The sequence below is a fragment of the Stegostoma tigrinum genome, chromosome 19 (assembly GCF_030684315.1).
Source record: "Stegostoma tigrinum isolate sSteTig4 chromosome 19, sSteTig4.hap1, whole genome shotgun sequence".
Taxonomy (NCBI): domain Eukaryota; kingdom Metazoa; phylum Chordata; class Chondrichthyes; order Orectolobiformes; family Stegostomatidae; genus Stegostoma; species Stegostoma tigrinum.
Window position 1 is genome coordinate 41,780,834 of NC_081372.1, and position 23,607 is coordinate 41,804,440.

Sequence of the window (23,607 nt, forward strand, 5' to 3'; positions counted from 1 at the left end):
TTTAAATATTCAAGAGGCGCAGACAAACATAAGAACGTCAGATGATGATGTTTTGCTGAGTGGGTAAATTCTCTTTATTCTATCTTCAGTTGACTTCCTGATAATTTTCCAAACCGCTGTCAACGCTTCTGGCTTGGCCAACAGGAAGTGTCCAAACGCAACTCAAAGGCAATATTCAGGTTCCATGTTGAGTCTGTCCTCAATAACAGTTTGCTCAGGGTTATCCTTAACAAAGACTGCAGCTAGGCAAGTCAGAAAATCAAACCAGAGTAGTAAAAAGAAAGTGTGTACAGAACAGGCAGGTTCAATGGGAGGTGGTGGTATAGTGGTGGCATCGTTAGACTAGTAATCTTAAAGCTCAAGACAAAGCCCGAAGGGCATGGGTTCAATTCCCATTATGGTAACTGGTGGAATATATATTCACTTAATAACTCTGGAATTGAAAACTAATATAAATAGGGACCGTGAAACCGTTGTTGTTTGTTATAAAACCACCTGATTCGCTCAAACCCTTTGGAGAAAGAAGGGGTTGGTGGTGAGGAGAATGAGGAATGTACTTGTTCATGACCAAAATTTGCGATGAGGAGTCTTTTATTGTGGAGGGACGGTGGTGCTCCAGCTTCCACATGATTCTGGTCAATCAGAACACTCTCCTGCACTTATCCCTTATCAAAACCATTATAGAAAGATTTACAGATTGACAATCAACTGGTTCGTTCATGTTATGACACGTGATCTATGACCATGATGCCCTGAGGTGACACTGCAACCTGGAGCTTCTGGCCTAGGGGTAGGGGCAGGGGCATTGCCACTACGCCATAAAATAGGTGTCAATATCTGTTGATGAAATGAGGGGAGGAAAAAATTAAAACATTTATTTACACATAATGTAAGACAACCTTCTGTAATCATATGAAGTGACTACATAACAACTACAAGATTTTTGAGTCTATGTTCAGTTTAAATAAAACACAAAGTCCCCTTCAGCAGAGTTTAAGTATGATAGTTTTTTGCTTACAAAGCACAACTTACAAGAAAGTGATATGATTATATAACGACATAGAGACAACACAATCAATGAATACAAAGACTTTGGGGTTTTTCAGCATGGATGTTTTCAATGCATTTTGTTTGAGGAAGTCTTTTCCAAGATGTTACGGAAGAGAACCTTAAGCCCAGCTGCAGTAATAACCTGCAACGTATGACATTTATTACCAAGCAGGCAGTCAGTTCAGGAGGAAATTAGCAGAAATGACAAGGGTCACAGTGGCTTTATTGCTTAAAACACATTATTTACATCTCCTACAGGATGCAGCTTCAAGTTAACAATAACCAGCCCTGCTCCTTGACAGTTCAGCAATAAGCACCAATTGCTAATACTTCCACTTTGCACCTAGTGCCATCAAACATGAGCCTTATATCTCACGCAGTGTGGTTCAGGTCGAATGTTGTAGCAAATAATTAAAATACTAACAGAAAAGAATAATAAATGAAATCATAAAACTAACAGATTGAAACCAATAAAGTCAGAATTATTTCTCTTCGTTCTGGTTCACAACAAATGCATTTGTTCAGTCTCTACCACTTAACAGCCAACCAGTCAAATGACACAGAGCAACAGATCCTTGCATTATACCAAGGAGAGTAGTAAATGCAAAACCCTACCAGATTTTTGAACTTGGATCACCTCATCAAAATGAAATTCCTGCACACTTGAAAGGAGAATTAAAAAAAAATAAAGGACATTCTGGGAATATTTTTGAGTTGCAGGCTGAGATTTATTGCAGAGGCAGTCACAGCCATCAGGCAATGAGTTGCCTGTGGTTGCAGTTTTGGTCCCAAAGACATCACCTGAAGCAATATCCTGCCACTGAATAGCATCAAGAGGCTGAGAGCATGTTGTACTTAGGGGCAACAACCCACACATATGCACGCACACACACCCCTGCATCCTTAACTGGCCAAAGAGTACCACCTACCCTGTAAATGAAGGCAGGAAAAGATGAGCTTGGCACTCATTTTTAGCCCCACCTCATTCCGAGCAGTGGCAGCCAAAAGTTCTGACTGTGGCATTCTTTCTCGTTTTAAAATCATCCCTTTTGTATAATAAACATTATGCACACTAAGACTGGTTTTGGAATATACTGCTATCTTTTGCTGAGATAATCACTTCTTTTGAAAGGCTAGTTAGCACACCTCATTGCATTCTAAACAGAAGGCAGTACCTGATGTAGTTCAGAAATAAGTCAGAACAGAAGGTCCCAGCTTTATTGATAAATTTGCAGGAATGGTGGCAGCTCCCATATGTAAAGTGAACTGCTTCAACTCTTAACTGACTCAGTAATTCTGTCACCTTGTTTGACACCAATCTTGCATGAATTACTATTTCTTCCATTTAAAGAGTGGAAGCCTGATGCAAAGTTTCTTGAGCTTCCACCACGAGTGCATATCCGTGTTACCATTTCCATCTGTCTCTCAACCCATGGGCTCCAATGAATCAGAATATTCACAACTTCAACATTTTACTTTGCACTTGCCTGAGCTTCCAGCTGATGGGTAAGAATCAGCCGTGGTTCCTAAACTTAATTATTTGTCAGTGTTCACTACCTAGGTTCATACATTAAGTGCAGTCGCAGGGACAAAACACTGAAGAACACCCAATACACACAGTAAATGGCAGCTGCTTCAATTCAGATAGAAAATACCAAAAATGTTGATGGATCATTAGTTAATTCTCAGGCAATTTTCTCTTTCACAACAAATGCAAACTTTGGAAACACAAGTTATGAACTGTGGTGAATGCATCTGTCTCAAATAAGTGCTCCAACTATATGATTCAGTCTCACAGTCCTTCAGTAGAGAATCTAACCATCTTGTTTCAACATTCAACAGCATCATCACTGAAACTGCAACCATTCTGGGAGTTACAAGCTAGAAAATTCAGAGGGATCAGCCACAGAAATGATGTGGCTACATGTGCCGGTCAGAAGCTGGGAATTCACCTCCTGGTACCCTATCCACTATCTTCAAGCACGTCTAGATTTTGAAGAAATACTCAGTAATTACATAACTGAATATAACTTCAACAACACACAAGAAACTGAACACCACCCTGAGGAATAACAGCCAGATTGATCAGAAGTTCATCCTCTATCTTAAACATTCACTTCCTCCGCCACCGGTATACAACTTGTACTAACTTTATGGGTGCACTGCAGAAAAAAATCTCCAAAGCATCTTTCAACAGAATTCCTGTAATCTCAACCATGAAAATGAATAAGAGCAACACATTTGGAAATATCACTTTTTGCAAATTCCCCTCCAGGTCTCACACACAATTGTCCTGGAACAGGAGGTCATCCTGTCCATTGTGTCTGTGATTTGCTCAGCATTTTAATATAGTGCTGATCTCCCACTTTTCCTCTGTAACTGTGCACCTTATTAGAATTACAACCATCTAGTGCCCTCTTGAATGGCCCATTTGCAGCTGCCTCCCCTAAACATCAATGTGCAGAACTATTCGCACCTCCTCAGACACTGTATTAGTCTGAGTCCAAATGTCGCAAGATGTAAATGAAATCCAGACATAAAAGGAAACTAACAATCACACCACACACATGCCAGGAAATTACAACCTCCAAAAAAAGGGACAATCGAACCATTATCATTTGACATTTAATAGCATTACTATTGCAGACACCCTCCTCTACCCATGTCCTAGTCTTCGCCATTGACCAGAAAATGAACCAGACATGCCACTTAAGTACAGCTGTAAAAGAACAAATAATAGTGGGGCAAGTAACTCACCTTGTCTTCCCAAGCCAGTCCACCATCTACAAGGCACAAATCAGAAGTATACTGGAATAGTCTCCACTTGCCTGGATGAGTGCAGCTCCAACAATATTCAAAAGAAAACCTGCGATGTCATCCAGGACAAAACAGCTCACTTGATTAGCACCTTATCCACCAATGACACATGCTAACAGCAGTAACTGTAAGATGCACTGGAACAACTCACCAAGTTTCCTTCCAAACCTGGGACCTCTACCACTTAGAAAAGCAGATGCGCAGGAACATCACACATTGCAAATTTCTCTGAGTTACACGTAGTCCTGACATGGAACTGTATTGCCTTTGGTTCAATGACACTGGATCAAAACCCTAGAACTCCCTCCCTCACAGCACAGTGCGTGTCCCAACACAAGGACTACAGCAGCAGAAGAAAGCAGCTCATTATCACCATCCCTGCAGTCCTGCCACATGAATGGCAGTGGACAATTAAAAAACTCATTGTCCTCAGCAGTAATGCCCACAAATAAACTTCCAGGCACTACACTCCAGACCATACATACTTGTACACTCAGCCAGCAATTTTCATATTGCCTCTTTTTCAAATTATTTTAATAAATGGTAACAGCTCCCCCTCCTTCCCCAGGAGTCTACTCTGTAGGGACGCCTCATGAAAAAGTTATATCAAATCTCCTCACCAAGGAAAACAATCCCAATTTTCCCAAACTATTTTCAACTGAAGTTTATCAACCCTGGAACCATTCTCCATAGAATCCCTACAGTGTGGAAGCAGGCCATTTGGCCCATTAAATACACACCAGCCCCATGAAGAGAATCGCACCCCTTCCAACCCTGGACCTGCATATCCCATATCACCTAACCTGCACTTCCCTGAACACTATGGGCAATTTAGCATGGCCAATCCTCCAACGCTGTGCCTCTTTGGGCTGAGAGAGGAAACCGGAGCACCCAGACAAAACCCACATGGACAAGGGGAGATTGTGCAAACTCCACATGGATCGGTGCCTAAGGGTGCAATTGAACTTGGGTCACTGGCGCTGAGGCAACAGTGCTAACCATTGAGCCAATGCACCACCCCTTGGAAACTTTATTTGTACTTTCTTCAAAACAGTCACATCCTTCTTTAGGAGTGACACCCAGAACAGTACACAATACTCCAACTGATGTCTAACAAGTGTCCTATACAGATTTACCATAACTTTCTTGCTCTTGTACTTTATCCACCTACAAGCCTAGGATATTGTATGTGTTATTAACTGCTTGCTGTACGTGGTCTGACAGCTTTCACAAACTGGCTGTCGCTGCACCTGAACATCCTTTGGGGTAATGTCCTTTAATTATAATGTCTGTCCATATTTTTAACAACCAAAATGTAATGCCTCACACTTCCCTGCATCGAGGCCCATCTGCCAGCTATCTGCCCACTCAACTAATTGTCAATGTCATTTTGAAGCTCTACACTGTCCTCCCCTTACCAAGTATTGTATCATTCACAAACTTTGAAATTGTCCATTGCTCACTGTGGTCTAGGCCATTAATATACATCTGGAAAAGTAATGACCCCAATATCGATTTCCTGAAGAGTTCCAACATACCTTCCAACAGCCCAAAAAAATCCATTAATTATAACTGTCTGTATCCTGTCATCCAGCCAATTCTGTTTCCACATTGCCAGTATCCCTTTTACTCCATGAGCTCTAACACTTCTCACAAGCTTGTTCTACAACACTGTACCAACACCCTTTAGGACGCACATTCTAAGCATTACCCACTCAATCTTTCCTGTTACTGCTGCAAAAAACTTCAGCAGGTTCGGCAAACACGATTTTTCCTTACGAAATCAACGCAGGGTCTCCATAATTGTCCATACGACTACTGATTCCACCCCAAAGTTGCACAGGGAAATATATAGCCATTTATTAACTACGCTGTGTCAAAATCTCAAACTTTCTCCCCTAAAGCATGGTGCGTGCAATTAAACCATAAAGACTGCAGTGGCTTAAGAAAGCAGCTCATCACCATCTTTTCAAGGTGCAAGTACCAATGAGCAGTAAATGAAACCTCATCCTGGAATAGACAAAAATATATTACTTTTTTCTGAATTTTCACATTTCTCTGGGGGCAGTTTCTTGGTTTCTATCTCAGCAAAATTTTATTCATTTGTGAGCGTAGATGGTGAGTGCCACTCAACTATTTTGCTTTTTTCATTCATTATCATGAGATGTGGGCACTGCTGATGACCAACATTTATTGCCTGTCCCTAGTTGCCCTTTAGAAGGTGACGGTCGGCTTCCTTCTTGAACTGCTGCAGTTACCTGCTGTGGGTTGACCCACAATGCCCTTACTAAGGGAATTTCAGGATTATGACAAAGTAAAAGTAAAGAAACAGCAATATATTTCCAAGTCAGGATGTTGGGTGGCTTGGAGGGGACCTTACAGGGCGGGTGTGTGTGTGTGTGGGGTGGGGGGGGGGTGGGGCGGTGGTGATTCCTCTGTATCTGCTGTCTTTGTCCTTCTAGATGGAAGTGGTTGTGGGTTTGGAAGGTGCTGTCTGAGGATCTTGGGTGAATTACTGGAGTGCATCCTGTGAGATAGTCCACACTGCTGCTACTGAGCCTCCAACTAGTGGAGAGTTTGTCCCCTGACATCCAATGATTCTAGTTCGGCTAGGACTCCTTGATGCCGCACTCAGTCAAACGCGGCCATGATGTCAAAGGCTATCACTCTCACATTATTTCACTGTGTAGTGTATCACAACCATTTGGGTGTTCAGGACATCACATCTAGATGCAGTCCTGTCCTCATTCAATATTCATTCATTCCAGTATGTGTCACTGAGGAGAAAGGCTGGGCAAAAAATCTGGTAGATTTTTCTCCCACTGACATCCACTGGACTTCAGCTATCTCAATATAAATGTCAAGCAGCTATGAAACTTTTGGATCTATGTGGCTCAGTTTACGCTGGGGAGTGCACTTACAAACTAAGCATCCCAAAGAAATACTTGGAATTAATTTTAACTTCAGGCAATAGTGCAAAATGAACAATATTGAATTGGCCTTCCAGCATACTTCTTTCTTTTATTTCTGTTAAACTTGAACAGAAATAAGAAATGGGAGAGATGCGTATTGGAAGAACAAAGGATTCTGTCTATTATCACCATCAGCTGTTGTGAGCATGAGCCAACAGTCACTGTAGTTGGTCAACTAAGTTCCAGAATGTTCTACTCACCACTACCTCAATCTACATTTGGGAACATATTCATTCAGTAATTATTGAACTATTTTATTATTGAGCTTTTTAGAAATGCTTCCAATTGATTAATGGACATAAATGGTACTCTTGGAAGAAAGAGTATTCAGACTCAAACACGCTCATTTTATGTCAGAGAGCAACATTTTAGTTCCAAAAGAATGATTCAAAGGAAAATTGACTAATCATAGAAAAAAATCAGTTATAAAACCTTTAAAGAATTCAGAAATACAAATTACACCTTAAAGGAAGAGTGCTGGTTAGTAAAAGCATGTTGTGTTCAGTTCACTGTCCCAACCTTGCATACCCCATCTCAGATTGGATTAGTTCCACAACATTGAGATTTCATGGCACTGTTATGGCCATCTGTCAGGGTTAAACACAGCAGCCATCTCATAAAAAATGAGGTCAGCTCAGAGCCCTGTCAGCACTGTATATCTTTCAGTGCACTTGGTCATTTGTTCGTACTCTTAAACATCTCTGCAGGTCTTTGAAAGCCACACACAGGATTCTTCCCATAGGTTATAGAAAATAAGGGGGAATTCACAGCAGCTTGCTTATAAAATTCAAGTACAACAATCAAGTCTCTAATTTGTACTTGTGAGGATCACAATTACTAATCCACAAGTTGATACAGTTAAGCTGAAGTGGAGGTTCAAGCAAAAACTTATGGAGATCAGTTCTGTATTACAGGTGATATTTCACAAGTTTTAGTTTACATTTAATTGATTTATATGTATTTGATCTCCATATTCATAGGCTTTTATATTATTCAGTGTTAATGCCGGGGGCATCGATAACGCACCACTGTATTTTTTTTTGAGAGAGGAGGGTGAAGAAGATTTACATTTACTTAAAAATCTTCTATTAAAGGAGACTTAAAGCACTGAACCTAAACTAAGTTTGGAACTAACAGCAGTCCAATTTTTTTTAACTAAGCAACTTTTGCTACACAAATGACAGATGCATTATAAATCTCCAGGAGTGAAGAATGGAGGGGGCTCTGTCAAATCACTTGTATAGCAGTGCAGAAACAACACATATGCTCTTTCAGAACAGAGTCTTTGATTTGAAATGTTGTTCAATTTAGTTGAATCCCACTGTTTTAGCAGCTGGCAACAGGATACAAGAAGCAGGAGCAGGGCCTTAGGTGCTGACCTCTTGCTGTGAGCTTGCTGTAGATCTGGGAGTTCACTTCTTTGTCACGGACATAACATCGGATCTCCTCCACTGCCTCTCGGATGACTGTCACGGCCAACACAAAACCCTGCAAACCAAGAATAAGATGAAAGTCAATAGATTTACGCAAACAATCTTATCTCCATGCTTTACCCTCACAAAACATAATGGCAGGAGCTGGTATTTAACAAACTAAAATACAACATAAACTGCAGTGATTGTTTCAGATATTAGACAGTAGGATTTAGCAGCTTTCTTTAAATAGTGGAGGAAGGACAGTAGTACTTCAAGGGCAGGTTTATCATTACTACAGTAAAGGTTGCACCTGAACAAGCATGATGTAATAAACTATCTCATCTCTCCATTTCACGTACTTAAAGTAGGTTTTCAGAAGTCTGCTTTGAAAAGTGCCTCTGAAGATCTTCTGATATTTAGTATTCACTGATACCTAACATCCCACCAGACAAAATGATCCCAATTCTAATTCTTGATGTGTGATGATTTCAGCTGGAGTAATAGTTGATATGCTATAATGTGCGATAATGTCACAGTACCAAGGCAAGGGAGCGTGCAAACATTCTTCAAAGTTTCCCATTCTTGTTTATTGTGGAAATTGGGCAGGACCTGTCAGATTTAGTTGTGGTCTTTTCCACAGCTGCTTAAGCTTTCGCCATCTGAACTCATACAAAAAATGGGTCGCTTGAATAGGGTGCTAGAGGGCTACTGACGATAATGAGATTGTGCCTCAGTCATGTTCACAACCATCGAGAAAGTGAAAGGGGATATCAATGAAAATTGGTTTCAGTATAGGTAATGCCCAAGGGTGGTTGTCAAACAAACGCAGCATGAATTTTCTGCCAATGTCTTTGATTGTATTGAATCGAATAGAATGCTGAAAATCTTGGAATCACTGAAGATGCAGTTTATGTTGAGATTAAGGGACTGCAAAATCTTTCTTGGTTGATGAGATAAGATAGAAGCTTTGAGCTATAAGGACAGACTAAATATGCTGAGACCATTTTTCTCCAGAATGTCAGAGACTACAGGGTGACCTTATAGAGGTTTATACAATCATGAGGAGCGTAGGCAAGGTGAAGGGCCAGGGTAGGGGAGTTCAAAACCAGAGGTATGTGTATGCGCCAACAACAGAGGCATTACATCCAGCTTTCATGCCACTAAACTATGGATGGATAACACCAACTGGTACTCCTTTTGTGAAAGGTAACTGCATGAAGACAAGGGTTCAGGATTGGCTGTATGGTTCTCTTTCCACATGACCCATCTATGCTCAGTCCTCTAAGGTTAAATATGACAATTAACCACAGGAGAGGAAAATAAATACTTTTCTTAGTGCAAATGGAAACCGATGCTTGAATGCTGCATACTTAAACTCTTGTGTTTGATGCATAAATTGTGGTTCTGTGTCTGATTGGAATCAATTTGTCCCGAAGTGGGCCTTGACTGGAATATTAAATTCCATTCCAGAATGGCAGAGACAAATTTCAATCCCAGCCAAAACTATCTGAACTCAACTCCAAATCTGACTGATTATGTTCTGCCAATTCTCAGTTGTTGGCTGGAACACAGTCTCGGGGACAGAGACAAATAAAGTACCAGTCTGGTCCATCTCTCATTCATCAGGCAGCTGCAGAAAGCCGCAAGACTATTAGTGGGATTGGCTATTTCTCCTCTTGGCTGAAGAACAGCAGTAAGTGCCACTAGAATTGAACAGAAGCAGAGAGGAATTACAAACCATTTTCAAACAATGAAAGGATTAGTTGTCTGGTTTAGGAAGACCACCATAGCTACGCAAAAAACAATTAATTCTACAGAAGTTGCACATTAGTCGGTTTACCTTTCCCCACCAGACTGCCTCTCTGTCAGAACTTTTGCTATAATAGCACAGGAAGAATTAAACAGTTTTAAATAAAAAGTTATATAACATCACATTAGGTGTTCTGTGACCACTATTACTCACTTCCAGACATTACAGTGCATGGAAAAATACATAATTACACTTCAGATTCTCTGCTCATACAAAGTAGGATATATCTTCAGCAGATCACCTGCCCATTCAAGTAAGCTGACGCCGGACTCGGGTAATTTTCCAACACCAGGGCTATTAGCACAGTCATGGCAGGTTCTTAAAGTTTAGCTGGGGAAGTAACCTAGAGAGGGCACTGTACCCTTATGTCATTATAAAATATACTTGAAAAATGTTGAAGTGTGTTGTAAGTGTTAGTAGGTACAGTGGCCATTTAAATTCTCTCTCTGGAATTTAAAGTTATGTTGATCATGGAGGAGCAACATGCTTGTTAAATAACCAGTGATGCTATAGTGCAACAGGTAGGAAATAAGGAAATGCCTCATCATTTCAATATGTCCACCTTTGAGCATATTGCATCCCTGTCCCCCTACGTTTTAATCTCTTGATGGAAACTGATGAATGATGACAGCTTCCACATGAATAACCTAGAAGCAATTAATAGTAAATTATTGATTCTATTTAAAATAACATCACTGCACTTCCTGAAACCTCTTTAAATTATGTATTCATAGCTGTGCAATGAGATTTCTTCCAAATTGCAGGCATTTGCTTCTAAATCATCTTTTCCCTTGAAATGTTTTTTTTTCTCTCTACATTTGAGTTCAATTTTCTGGAGGATTCTGGTTCCTTTTTTTAAAAAGATTTCATATTTTCCTCTAAGAAAATAAGCTATTCACCCCATCAACTGAACTAATTCGTGCACAAATGCATGAGTAACCTGTTGCCAGGTGGCAAAATCAACATTTACCAGTTGACACTGGAGCTGGCTGTGTTACTTTAACTACCTGTTCTTTTGGGCAGGTTTAAAGACAATGAGAATTGTTAAAAAGGTATGCAGTTCTATCAAAGATTTTAAACTCTGCTCTGTTCCATATTTGGTATCCCAATTCTCTTGATTAAGTTAACAAAATTATACAAAGGAAAGAAAATGGAAAGGAAGCAAATTGATTCATGACTTTAAAAAACATATATTTACCAAATGAAAAACAGCATAACTCCAAGTAAGTGATTTATATTCTTTCCCAGGAACAGGAATTGCTCGAGCAAAAAGATTTTTAAATTGCCCCTTAGTCAGTGAATCAGTTTACTGTTGGATTAAGTCATCTCACTTGGTAAAAGGATAAGCACCTAACAGACTGCAGTGCTGATTTCAACAGTTTTCTTTCTGCCCTCTCCTGATGGAGCAGACTGAATCATAGAATGCTTACAGTGTAGACAAAGGCCATTCAGAGCATCAAGTCCACATCGTCCCTCCAAAGAGCATGCCACCAAGATCCAACACCTCCTCCCCCCACCCCCACCCTATTCCTTGTAACCCTGTATTTTCCACGGCTAATCCACTCAGCCTGCACATCCCTGGACACCTTGGGCAATTTAACATTGTCAGTCCATCTAATGTGCACAGCTCTGGGCTGTGGGAAGAAGCTAGAGGTGCTGGAGGAAACCCACACAGACACAGGGAGAATGTGCAATTGCACAAAAACAGTCACCAAAGGGTGGAATTGAACCCAGGCCCTGTGAGGCAGCAGTGCTATCAACTGAGCCAGCTTGTCGCCCAGACAGAATACATTGTTAGGTGGGAAACACTTCTATAGAAGTTGGTACTCGAATTGTATCTGCCCATTATTCAATTGAGCCAACACTGTCAGTATTATAATAAAATGTGAGGCTGGATGAACACAGCAGGCCAAGCAGCATCTCAGGAGCACAAAAGCTGACGTTTCGGGCCTCGACCCTTCATCAGAGAGGGGGATGGGGAGAGGGAACTGGAATAAATAGGGAGAGAGGGGGAGGCGGACCGAAGATGGAGAGTAAAGAAGATAGGTGGAGAGGAGAGTATAGGTGGGGAGGTAGGGAGGGGATAGGTCAGTCCAGGGAAGACGGACAGGTCAAGGAGGTGGGATGAGGTTAGTAGGTAGGTCCCATTATCACTGTCAGTATTAGCCGGATAGTTAACTGTGAAGGTGTCACAACCAAACTCTGATCAAATATCCATACACATGCATGCACACATACATTTTTTAGCATTGTTACTGAAATGCAATCAACAGCCAGACCACAAAATTTATCTGCTCCTTAAGCTCAGTATATAAAGGCCAATTGTGGGAAACCAATAGAAGTCAACTAACTCAAATATACTTGGGTTTTCAAATGGATCAGTAGGACTTGGGACACAATTTTACAGTGCTATTAGAGTAATCCCAGAAGTCTTGCACTTTGGATATCAATAGGAGGAAGACAAATAACATGTTATCCTGCATACCTCACAATAGATTTTAAAACAAAAACCTTGTCTGCATAAACAAGTTCCACCTTAAGTAAAAGTTATGGAAGTCTGTTCTTCAAAAATAAAGCAAAATGATTCCATAGACGTATTTAACACATTCACAGAAATCATAGAATTCTAATTATGGACCGTCAGGGTGGCAAACATCTGTTCAAGAAAGTTCCAGAAATGTAGGTGTGATTATATTGTGTAGAAACAGAACTGGACTTCTGACCAACACAACTGTACATAGGAGTTTGAGGGGTGACCTTGCAGAGGTTTGTAAAATCATGCGGGGTATAGATAAGGTGAATAGCAAGGGTCATTCCCTAGGGTAGGGGGAGTTCAAAACAAGAGGCTGTATTTTTTAAGGTGAGAGCAGAAAGATTTAAAAAGGACATGAGGGCAACTTTTTTTTTAAAACGCAGTTTGTGTGTGGAATGAACTGTCAGTGGAACTGGTGGATGCAGGTACAGTTCCAACATTTAAAAGGCATTTGGATAAGTTCATGAATAGGAAGAGTTTGGAGGGAAATGGGCCGAGCACAGGAAGGTGGGGCTAGTTTGGATTGGGAACATCAGTGTGGACTAGTTGAACCAAAGGGTCTGTTTCCATGCTGCACAATACTATGACTATGACTTCACAAGTGGAATCTGCTGCATATACAGTACTAGCAATTAAAACCTGTTTTAAGAAAAATGTAAAAAGAAATTCTAAAACTATCAGCTGCTGAGCAACACTTTGATAGGAAGCATGTCCACACAATTGTGCGAAGAAAAAGGCTCAACAATTGTTTGTTCAAGTACTAATTATGCAAAATCCCTTCTCCATAAAGTTAATGACAAGTAACAATGCTTGCTGGACAAACTCCAGAGTCTAGATATTCTCGTAAATGTATATCATTACATCTGGATTCATGCACAGTTAATAGTGACTGGGTTAACCGTTGAGATCAAGGATCCAAACATAAATGTATTTAAGAGAAATGCATCATATGCAGTTACAACAATGACCATCATTTAAATATATGATTTATTAGTTAAATTTGATACGATACTTTGCATTCTAATAGAACAACTCAGATTGAAACTTTTGACCAGAATTCACTGATGTGGCAGCAAGTCAGAGATCAGGATTACTCAAACACAAACTTCCATGCCTCATTAAAAAATATTCATGGCCAGCTCCTGCTTGACCACTGCCAGAATGAGATGGGTGGGCAAGACTGCACAGCAATAGGCCATCATTGGTTATCCATGGAATCACACTCCACCAGAAGATTAGCGATTGGTAGGTGGGTGCGATCTGAGTTTGAGCCCAATACCAAAGCGGGAAGGAGAAGTGAAAACCAGTAGGACTTCAAGAAACACTCTTGCCTCTCCTGCCAACGAGGAAACCATTATACTTACTTGGACAACTTCTTGCGTACAATGTGTTTCTTGTGTAAATCATGTGGCTCAACATTAAAATAATATCAGAATCTGAATTACGTCACCATATCCCAATTTTTGCACTGCCAATGGACATTGCTGACTGCCTGGGCTGGAAGATCAATTATATCCCAAGCTATACCACCGAAAGAATGCAGGATGCAAGTAAAGCATGAAGTTCAAGTAGTGTGTTGTCCTAATTTTAATCACCACATACTCCATTCTTTGTAAACTTTGAATAAAATTTAGGTTAATTTAACTGCAATATTAAAATGACCTATGATGACTGTATTGGCGCCGCCTCATGCTCCAATGAGGAGCTCGAACAGTTCATCCACTTCACCAACAGCTTCCACCCCACCTTAAGTTCACCTGGACCATCTCTAATACCTCTCTCTCCTTCCTGGACCTCTCTGTTTCAGTCTCTGGCAACCACCTGGAAACTGATATCCCTTTCAAGCCCTCCGACTCCCACAGCTACCTAGAATACACCTCCACCCACCCACCTTCCTGCAAAAAGGCAGGAAACTATTCTTAATTCCCGATTCTTAATTCCTTTGCCTCTGCTGAATCTGCCCCCAGGATGAGGCATTCCACTCCCATACATCTCAGGCATCCTCGTTTTTCAAGGACTGCAATGTCCCCCCCGCAGTGGTTGAGAGCGCCCTCAACCGTCTCTCCCGCATTTCCCGCAACTCATCCCTCACACCCCCTCCCTGCAATAACAACTAAACCAGAATCCCCCTCATACTCACATACCACCCCACCAACCTCCGGATCCAATGCATCATCGTCTGAAACTTCCACCATATGCAATCCGACCCCTCCACCAAGGACATTTTTCACTCCACACCCTTGTCTGCTTTCCGGAGAGACCATTCTCTCTGGGACTCCCTTGTCCGCTCAAACTCCCCTCCAGCCCCACCACATCTAGCACTTTTCCCTGCAACCATAGGAAGTGCTACACCTGCCCCTACACCTCCCCCATCAACCCCATCCCAGGCCCCAAGAAGACCTTCCACATCGAGCAGATGTTCACCTGCACATCTGCTAATGTGATATACTGCATCCGCTGTTTCCATTGTGGCCTCATCTATAACGGGGAAACCAAGCGGAGGGTTGGGGACCACTTTGCGGAACACCTACACTCAGTTTGCATTAAACAACTGCACCTTCCAGTCGCGAACCATTTCAACTCCCCCTCCCATTCCTCAGATGACATGTCCATCCTGGGCCTCCTGCAGAGCCACAACGATGCCACCTGATGGTTGCAGGAAGAGCGCCTCATATTTTGCTTGGGAACCCTCCGGCCACTGGTATCAATGTGGACTTCACAAGCTTCAAAATCTCCCCTCCCACTACCGCATCCCAAAACCAGCCCAGCTTGTCCCCACATCCCTAACCTGTCCTTCCTCCCACCTATCCCCTCCTCCCACCTCAAGCCCCACCCCCATCTCCTACCTACTAGCCTCATCCTGCCTCCTTAACCTGTCTGTCCTCTCTGACTGGCCTATCCCCTCCCTACCTCCCCACCTATACTCACCTTTACTGGCTCTAACCCCGCCTCTTTGACCTGTCTGTCTCCTCTCCGCTTATCTTCTCCTTTATCCATCATCTATCTGCCTTCCCCCCCTCCCTGTTTATTTCAGAATCCCCTTCCCCTCCGCCATTTCTGACGAAGGGTCAGGGGCCCAAAACGTCAGCTTTCCTGCTCCTTAATGCTGCTTGGCCTGCTGTGTTCATCCAGCTCTACACCTTGTTATTTTTGCCTCAAACATTTTTCTTTTCAAAGCCTTTTAAATAACGGGACAATGTCAGAAGATGAATGGTAGACTTACCAAAGGAGCCCAATATGTATACAGGGCGCCAAGTCGCAAATCTGGTACAAACTGGGAACACGCCAACAGCAGGAAGTAAAGATTAAAGAAATACTTAAACTGGTTAAAAAGTACCTGAACAAGAGAAAGAAAAAAAAACGCATTAAGTTCTAAATGAAACAACCATACTTAGTATAAGTGCAAAACAACAAAATATACAATGCTGTTTTAATGTAATGTGTTCAATCAATTATTCACAACTTCCTAAGGCCTCATTCCCAAAAATGATAGTTCAATAACACACATAGAAAAAGTATTGAAACTGTACATTGTCTGCAAGGATGGAGTTGATAGTACTATTTGATGTGGAGTATTCTGTTTTGGATACATGGTAAATTGGAATCAAGCTGTAATTTAAATAGTTTGCTCTCTTCATAATTCAACTTGGTTCCCTAAGATTTTTATATAATCACAAAGCTTTCTGAGAACAAACGTAAAGAGGCAGTGTAATAAAACATAATTACTTTCCTTTCCTTGCATAATAGAATTGCACTCAAGTATTTAAGTGTGGTGAACTGATATGGTTTATTTCATGGACTTGAAAACAATTGTCGGGTTCACCACTCGAATAACCTGTTTTTAAAATCACTGAAAATGACTTTGATACTGTACAGAAGCATTTATTGGTTTCATTAGTATACAATAGTATACAGTATTTTTTTTCCAATATTTGACAACTTTTGTGAAGAAACCCAGGAAAGTCAGTGATGTCACCAGGGCCAGTTTGACAGGGAAATGTTGGGTAGGGTGCAGGGATGTGAGGAGGGAGGAGGGGTATGGGAAGCAGAACTGTGGGGCTGAGGCATTCCAATTGCACGGGGGGCTCAAAAAGGAGGCAGCCCTTCCATTCACTGACAAGCAGCCTGCACGGTTAAAGTTGCCAGGCCACACACTGAGTGCACGCCTCTCTCACCATATTCAAATACATAGTGAGAGCAAGCAGGCCAGCAAATAGCATATAGCTAACAGCACCACACCCTAATTTACCGTCCCATCAATCTGTTTCCTCACTCATACGTTGCCCCTAAAAGTCAACGCCATAGATCTAATTAGAGTGTACAAATAACAGGGAAATAAGCTGACATACTTTAATCGAGTTCTTCAATTCTACTTCAGATTAGCTTAGGAGTTTTATGTTCAGTTTAAAGATTTTCTCTTCTTATACTGTGATTCTCTCCTCCCTTGGAATTTTTGTTTATTCTAGCCCATGGTTTAAGCATGGCTGCATAGGGCTCTTTCCATTCTTTCATGGGAAGTGGGGCACCACTGGCAAGACCAGCATTTATTGCCAATCCCCAAGTGCCCTTGAACTGAGTAGGTGTTAAACATTTCAGTGGGTAGTTAACAGATTCCTACATTCTGTAGGGTTGAAATTTCATATTAGCCAGACTGGACAAGGATGGCAGATTTCTTTCCCTGAAGGAGATTAGTGAATCAGTTCATTTTCATCAAGGATGACTGTAGTCATGGTCACCAGATTTATTAATTGAATTTAGACTCTATGGCAAGAATTGAACCCAAGTCCTCTGAGCATTATTATTAATTCACTCAGATTGCTCCTGGATCCACATGGTCAATGTCAATCGGGCAAGGTGTTAGTGACTGACAAGGACCCAACAGTCTCCAGGTAACCACTTGAAGTGTCTCCTGCAGTGCCACAATGATGCCACCCAAAGGTTGCAGGAACAGCAACTCATATTCCGCCTGGGAACCCTGCAGCCTAATGGTATCAATGTGGACTTCACCAGTTTCAAAATCTCCCCTTCCCCAACTGCATCCCTAAACCAGCCCAGTTCGTCTCCTCCCCCCACTGCACCACACAACCAGCCCAGCTCTTCCCCTCCACCCAATGCATCCCAAAACCAGTCCAACCTGTCTCTGCCTCCCTAACCTGTTCTTCCTCTCACCCATCCCTTCCTCCCACCCCAAGCCGCAGCCCCATCTACCTACTAACCTCATCCCACCTCCTTGACCTGTCTGTCTTCCCTGGACTGACCTATCCTCTCCCTACCTCCCCACCTATACTCTCTCCACCTATCTTCTTTACTCTCCGTCTTCAGTCCGCCTCCCCCTCTCTCCCTATTTATTCCAGTTCCCTCTCCCCATCCCCCTCTCTGATGAAGGGTCTAGGCCCGAAACGTCAGCTTTTGTGCTCCTGAGATGCTGCTTGGCCTGCTGTGTTCATCCAGCCTCACATTTTATTATCTTGGAATTCTCCAGCGTCTGCAGTTCCCATTATCTCTCTCAACCACTTGAAGTGTGTTGTCACAAATCATCACTGTCTGGTTTCTATCCAGCAGGTGGGGGAATGCGAAACTGAATCTTTGTGACATGATAATGAGAATGTTAATGTGTTGTTAACAGACCCCCTGCTGCTCACTGGCAAGAGTCTCGGCTTGTTGTTTAGCACTTCGTTCAAAAATGAAGACTATTTTGCTCTTGCTATCAGGAAGCATCTCACATAATTCTCACATATTTCTCACCATTGTCATGACACGTGTGGAATCTTCCTTGGCCCTATATCATTCAAAATTAATTTGGAGGGTACAATGACCGGCAAGGATTGAAGGGATTTGGAAACAAATGGATAAATAAAATTGAGACCTTTTGCTTACCTGGATGGTGAGCACCAACACAAACTAAATGATCCCAATGCCCCATTTCCATGAGGTGAAACAATTTAATAGAAATTAAAAGATCTGCCCTAATATAAGCTAACAGATATTCCACCGTTATAATCAAAACAGGCAATACCTGGTGAATGCTCATTATATAACTAAAAGATTTCGAGCTTCTGTCTCAATAATCTCAGAGGTGAATACAGCAAAAGACCTGTGAAAAACTGCACAAGGCATCAAAGTCTGCTGTCAAGTCCTTACAACAGCCTCATTTGACCCTTGGAAGCCTTCAGCTAAAATACTGACCGACGGAAAGTCCCGCTGAAAATAACAACCTATGTTTGAGTACAAATGATTTTAGCACTTTCAGGTAACTTTGAGGGTCCATTAAGGTAACAGCTGCTATCTGACAAGGAAGAAAATAAAACTACCAAGCATTGGGCTCCAACATATTGCACTACAAACTCATGACACGTAGAAGATTTTCACTAGAAACATTCGATCTTAATTTTAATTTTAATACATTTACTCTTCTGAGTACGTAAAGCAAAGTGAGGGAAAAATTCAACTTAATCAAATGTCCTTTTATTCACACCTTAGTAACCAACTATGGCAGGCTGATGGAGAAAGTGAAGTCACATGGGGTCCAGGGTGTGCTAGCTTGATGGATAAAAAACTGGCTGGGCAACAGGAGACAGAGGGTAGTAGTAGAAGGGAGTTTCTCAAATTGGAGACCTGTAACCAGTGGTGTTCCACAGGGATCTGTGCTGGGACCACTGTTGTTTGTGATGTATGTAAACGATCTGGAGGAAGGTGTAGGTGGTCTGATCAGCAAGTTTGCAGATGACACGGAGATTGGTGGAGTAGCTGATAGTGAAGGGGACTGTCAGAAATTACAGCAGAATATAGATAGACTGGAGAGTTGGGCAGATAAATGGCAGATGGAGTTCAATCCGGGAAAATGCGAGGTGATGCGTTTTGGAAGATCAAATTCAAGGGCGAACTATACAGAAAATGGAAAAGTCCAAGGGAAAATTGATGAACAGAGAGATCTGGGTGTTCAGGTCCATTGTTCCCTGAAGGTGACAACTCAGGTCAATAGGGTGGTCAAGAAGGCATATGGCATGCTTTCCTTCATTGGGCGGGTTATTGAGTACAAGAGTTGGCAGGTCATGTTGCAGTTGTATAGGACTTTGGTTTGGCCACATTTGGAGTACTGTGTACAGTTCTGGTCACCACATTACCAAAAGGATGTGGATGCTTTGGAGAGGGTGCAGAGGAGGTTCACCAGGATGTCGCCTGGTATGGAGAGTGCTAGCTATGAAGAGAGGTTGAATAGATTAGGATTATTTTCATTAGAAAGACAGAGATTGAGGGGGGACATGATTGAGGTCTACAAAATTATGAGGGGTATAGACAGGGTGGATAGCAAAAAGCTTTTTCCCCCAGAGTCGGGGACTCAATTATTAGGGGTCATGAGTTCAAAGTGAGAGGAGGGAAGTTTAAGGGAGATATGTGTGGAAAGTTCTTTACACAGAGGGTGGTGGGCACCTGGAACGCGTTGCCAGCGGAGGTGGTAGACGCAGACATGTTAGCGCCTTTTAAGATATATTTGGACAGGTACATGGATGGGCAGGGAGCAAATGGACACAGACCGTTAGAAAATAGATGACTATTAGACAGAGGATCTTGATCGGCACAGGCTTGGAGGGCCAAAGGGCCTGTTCATGTGCTGTAGGTTTCTTTGTTCTTTGTTGAATGTCATGTATTCAGAAGCAGGCCACTTGGCAATTTTCTTTAGATGGTGTAATAGGGCTTGAAGGAAATCTGAGTAGGCTCAGTTAAGCAAAGTAGCTACTGGAAGAGTTGAATTGCCTGCTACATGGGAGTTACCAGAAACACTCAAAATTATTAACCAATATATAGGCACAAACTCGTACATACATATTTGCACAATCCAAAAGAAATACATTCAAACAAGTTATACTCAAATAGAATACACACTTCTTTATGGGGGACTTTGAATGGTTTCAAAGATTATAATTCACTCTTCATTCAATAAATAAGATTCATCAAACACATACCCCAGGGAGAAAGGTGAAGAAGTTGTATTTTTGATTATTGATAACATTTCGTGGGTATTTATGATCTCGTTTCTCTGGGTGTCCAAGCCACACCGTGCGAGGTTTGAAATCCCTTCCTCTACAGCACCAGCCGCAGCATCTTTAGAAAGAAAAATTTCTATTTACAGTATCTAGTGCCTAATTAAAATACTGATATTGTAAATTGATGACTTATTTTGCAGGGCAATCACTGTTTCATTTGACATGATGTTGATACATATTGTTTCATTTGCCTCCTGGTTAGTTAATATTGTGGTCATACAGAGAGTAGTACAAACTAAGTATAAATAACAAGTTTGCATCAAATTAAAATTCATGCATTGCTTTTTTCCTGAATAAAACAGTGAATCCCGCAAATGTTTGCATGTAAGTAAATTTACTAAGTTTGTTACTCATTATTTTTAACGTTTCTGGCTCATTAGATCCCCTAAGAAAGTGACACTTAGTTCTCAATTTACATATTTTGTACATAAGTCTTTGTCAGGTGAGTCACTGTTTCCCAAAACTATTTGTTTTATACGGATTATCAAGCGTTAGCAATACAAACCTTTTAAAGTTACTGAAAAAAAAATGTTTCTTATGCTTTATTTGACAAATTGAATGCTATCTACAAAATAAAGTAGACTACAACTTTGTGAGCACCTTAGAATTTGAAGAAGTTGAATGAAATATTTGCCTTCTCAGGTGAGCTGGAAGATCTGAAGCAATTCAAACAACAGCAGGGGAACTCTGGCAAACATCTATCCCTCAAATAGCTGTTTCATTTCAGTGCTGCTTCAGGGCCTTTGTTGGGAGCAGATATGGTTGTTGGGTTGACTGACAGTGACTACACTTCAAGAGTGATAAGCAGCCATGAACAAGCCAAGCCAGGTGGGATACACACAAACTCAATGGCACAGAAGTACAGAAGCAGGGAATGAGGAAATTGGTTTTCAAAGGGAAGTACAGGTGGCAGCAAAAGAAGTGAAATGGATTGCCCTAATCTCAACAGGAAAGAGATATATGTATTTCTCATCTTTATTGTTGAACATTAGTGGGGGCAGGATAAACAAGTCAAAGATAACAGTTCATAGAAGAAAAATGAAGCAGACTTTATCCTTGGTCTTCACAATGATGCTGGATAGTGATTGGTTTTGAAAACAGGCCTTGATACCTAATGCATGAAGGAGATTTAGAAATTGCAGAATGCTTCTGTGACAACATCTGCAACAACTAGAGTTAAATCTATTTTAGATTTTGTGCTGTGAAATGCAGCAAGGCTAATTAGCAGTTAGCAAAAGATTCACTGGAAATAATACTATTGATTCTGATAGTCCAGTCACAAACAAGAATTTTAAATAATAATAATCAAAGCCAATTCCACAGATATGAGAAAGGTGGCTAAGATTTAACTTGTAAAATTCAAAAGATCTAAAGGATTTGGTAGCTGCAAAGATGGTGGCTATGATTTTCCAAAATTCCCTAGATTCTGGAATGGTCTCCAGAGATTTAAAATATTCATGTCCGGTGAACTAAAATGAACACAAATTAGCACTCGGGTAGAGCAAACAATTAGGAAAACAAACGCCACATTGATCTTTATTGCAAAACAATTGCTGGTAAGAATAAATAAGCCTTAAGAATAAGTAAGTCTTGCTACAGTGCACACACATTTGGAGTGCTGTGTGCAATTTTGTTCTACTTAAGCAGGGATATACTGCATTTGAGGCGCTGTAGCAAAGTTGAAATAGATTGATTCCTGAGATGAGAAGGTCATCCTATGACAAGATGCTGAATAAATTGGGTTTATTATTTTTTAAATTTGGGAAAACATATGTGATTTAATTGAAACATTCAAGATTATGAAGTGAACTCAACAGGGTATAAACAGTAAATCCCCAACTTAAGTTATTCCTTTTTAAATAATTCCACTTTAAAGTCACTTCCTCCCTCCTCATTATCCATGGGGCCAAAGACACCATCCAGGCGAAGCTGCACTTCACACAGCCTAGTATACTGCATTCATTGTTCACAATGTAGTCTTCTCTACACTGGGGAGATGAGGAATAGATTGGGTGACTGCTTCACAGAACACATGCAATCTATTCACTAAAAAGACCCTGAACTTCCAGTTAACAAGGCGTAGAGCTGGAAGACCGCAGCAGGCCAAGCAGGAAAGCTGACGTGTCGGGTCTGGACCCTTCTTCACTATCTCTGAACTTCTAGTTGCCTGCCACTTCAACAAACAACGCTATTCTCTGGCCAACATCTCTGTCTCAGGTTTGCTGCAGTGTTCCAGTGAAGCTCAGCAGAAGCTGGAAGAACAGCACCTCATTTTCCAATGTCCTTACCCGAATCCCCATACACCAGGCCTTGTTATCACTTAATGTGCTATTACACACAACCCATTGTTAGCTTCTAACAGTCCCCATTAATAGCTATTCACCCTCCTCGCCAGATTATTACCTACTCCAACTGCTCTTCTCTCTCTTTGGGCTCTAAACCCACCTATTGTTTACTCCTTACCCACTCCACCCACGCACCCACGCCCCACACAAACACACACACACCCTTCTGCAGGTAAACTGACATTTTCCTAGCTTCCGTCACTTCTGAGGAAGGGTCACTCGACCAGGGACGTTAACTCTGATTTCTTTCCACACATGCTGTCAGACCTGCTGAGTTTTTCTAGCTATTTCTGTTCTTGTTTCTGACTTACAGCATCCGCAGTTCTTTCGGTATCCATTTGATAGGCAGTTTAGTGATCCTGAGCCCTGCATAGGTTCAGTGCTGGCAGCAACCACATTCTTGCCAGAGGTGCTGTTGAGTAGTGAAAAGCTGCCAGTCTCTGATTGGCTCACAGTTCTCTGTGGGTGAGCCTTTTGCCGCAAGTCTGTGAAGCTAGGGAGAGTACTTCACTTCTCTGTTAATGATATTTATATCTCCAGGCTTTCCCAAAGGAGAAAACATTGCATTTTTGCTGCCTTTCCAGCTGGCAGGAAGACATCCATCATGTCCATTAAACACT

At 41.5% G+C, this 23,607-nt stretch overlaps 1 protein-coding gene across 2 annotated transcripts in view; it reads right to left on the reverse strand.

Annotated features, from left to right (window-relative positions):
• The window catches only part of LOC125461278 (probable phospholipid-transporting ATPase IIA), a 161,413-nt gene that overhangs the window by 113,449 nt on the left and 24,357 nt on the right, over positions 1 to 23,607 (reverse strand). For both annotated transcript variants that reach the window (XM_048549846.2, XM_048549845.2), the window contains exons 2-4: positions 20,562 to 20,700; positions 15,821 to 15,934; positions 8,219 to 8,327 (exon numbers count right to left, since the gene is read on the reverse strand). In XM_048549846.2, coding sequence (XP_048405803.1) covers positions 8,219 to 8,327; positions 15,821 to 15,934; positions 20,562 to 20,700 — 362 coding nt within the window. The remainder of the gene's footprint in view (positions 1 to 8,218; positions 8,328 to 15,820; positions 15,935 to 20,561; positions 20,701 to 23,607) is intronic.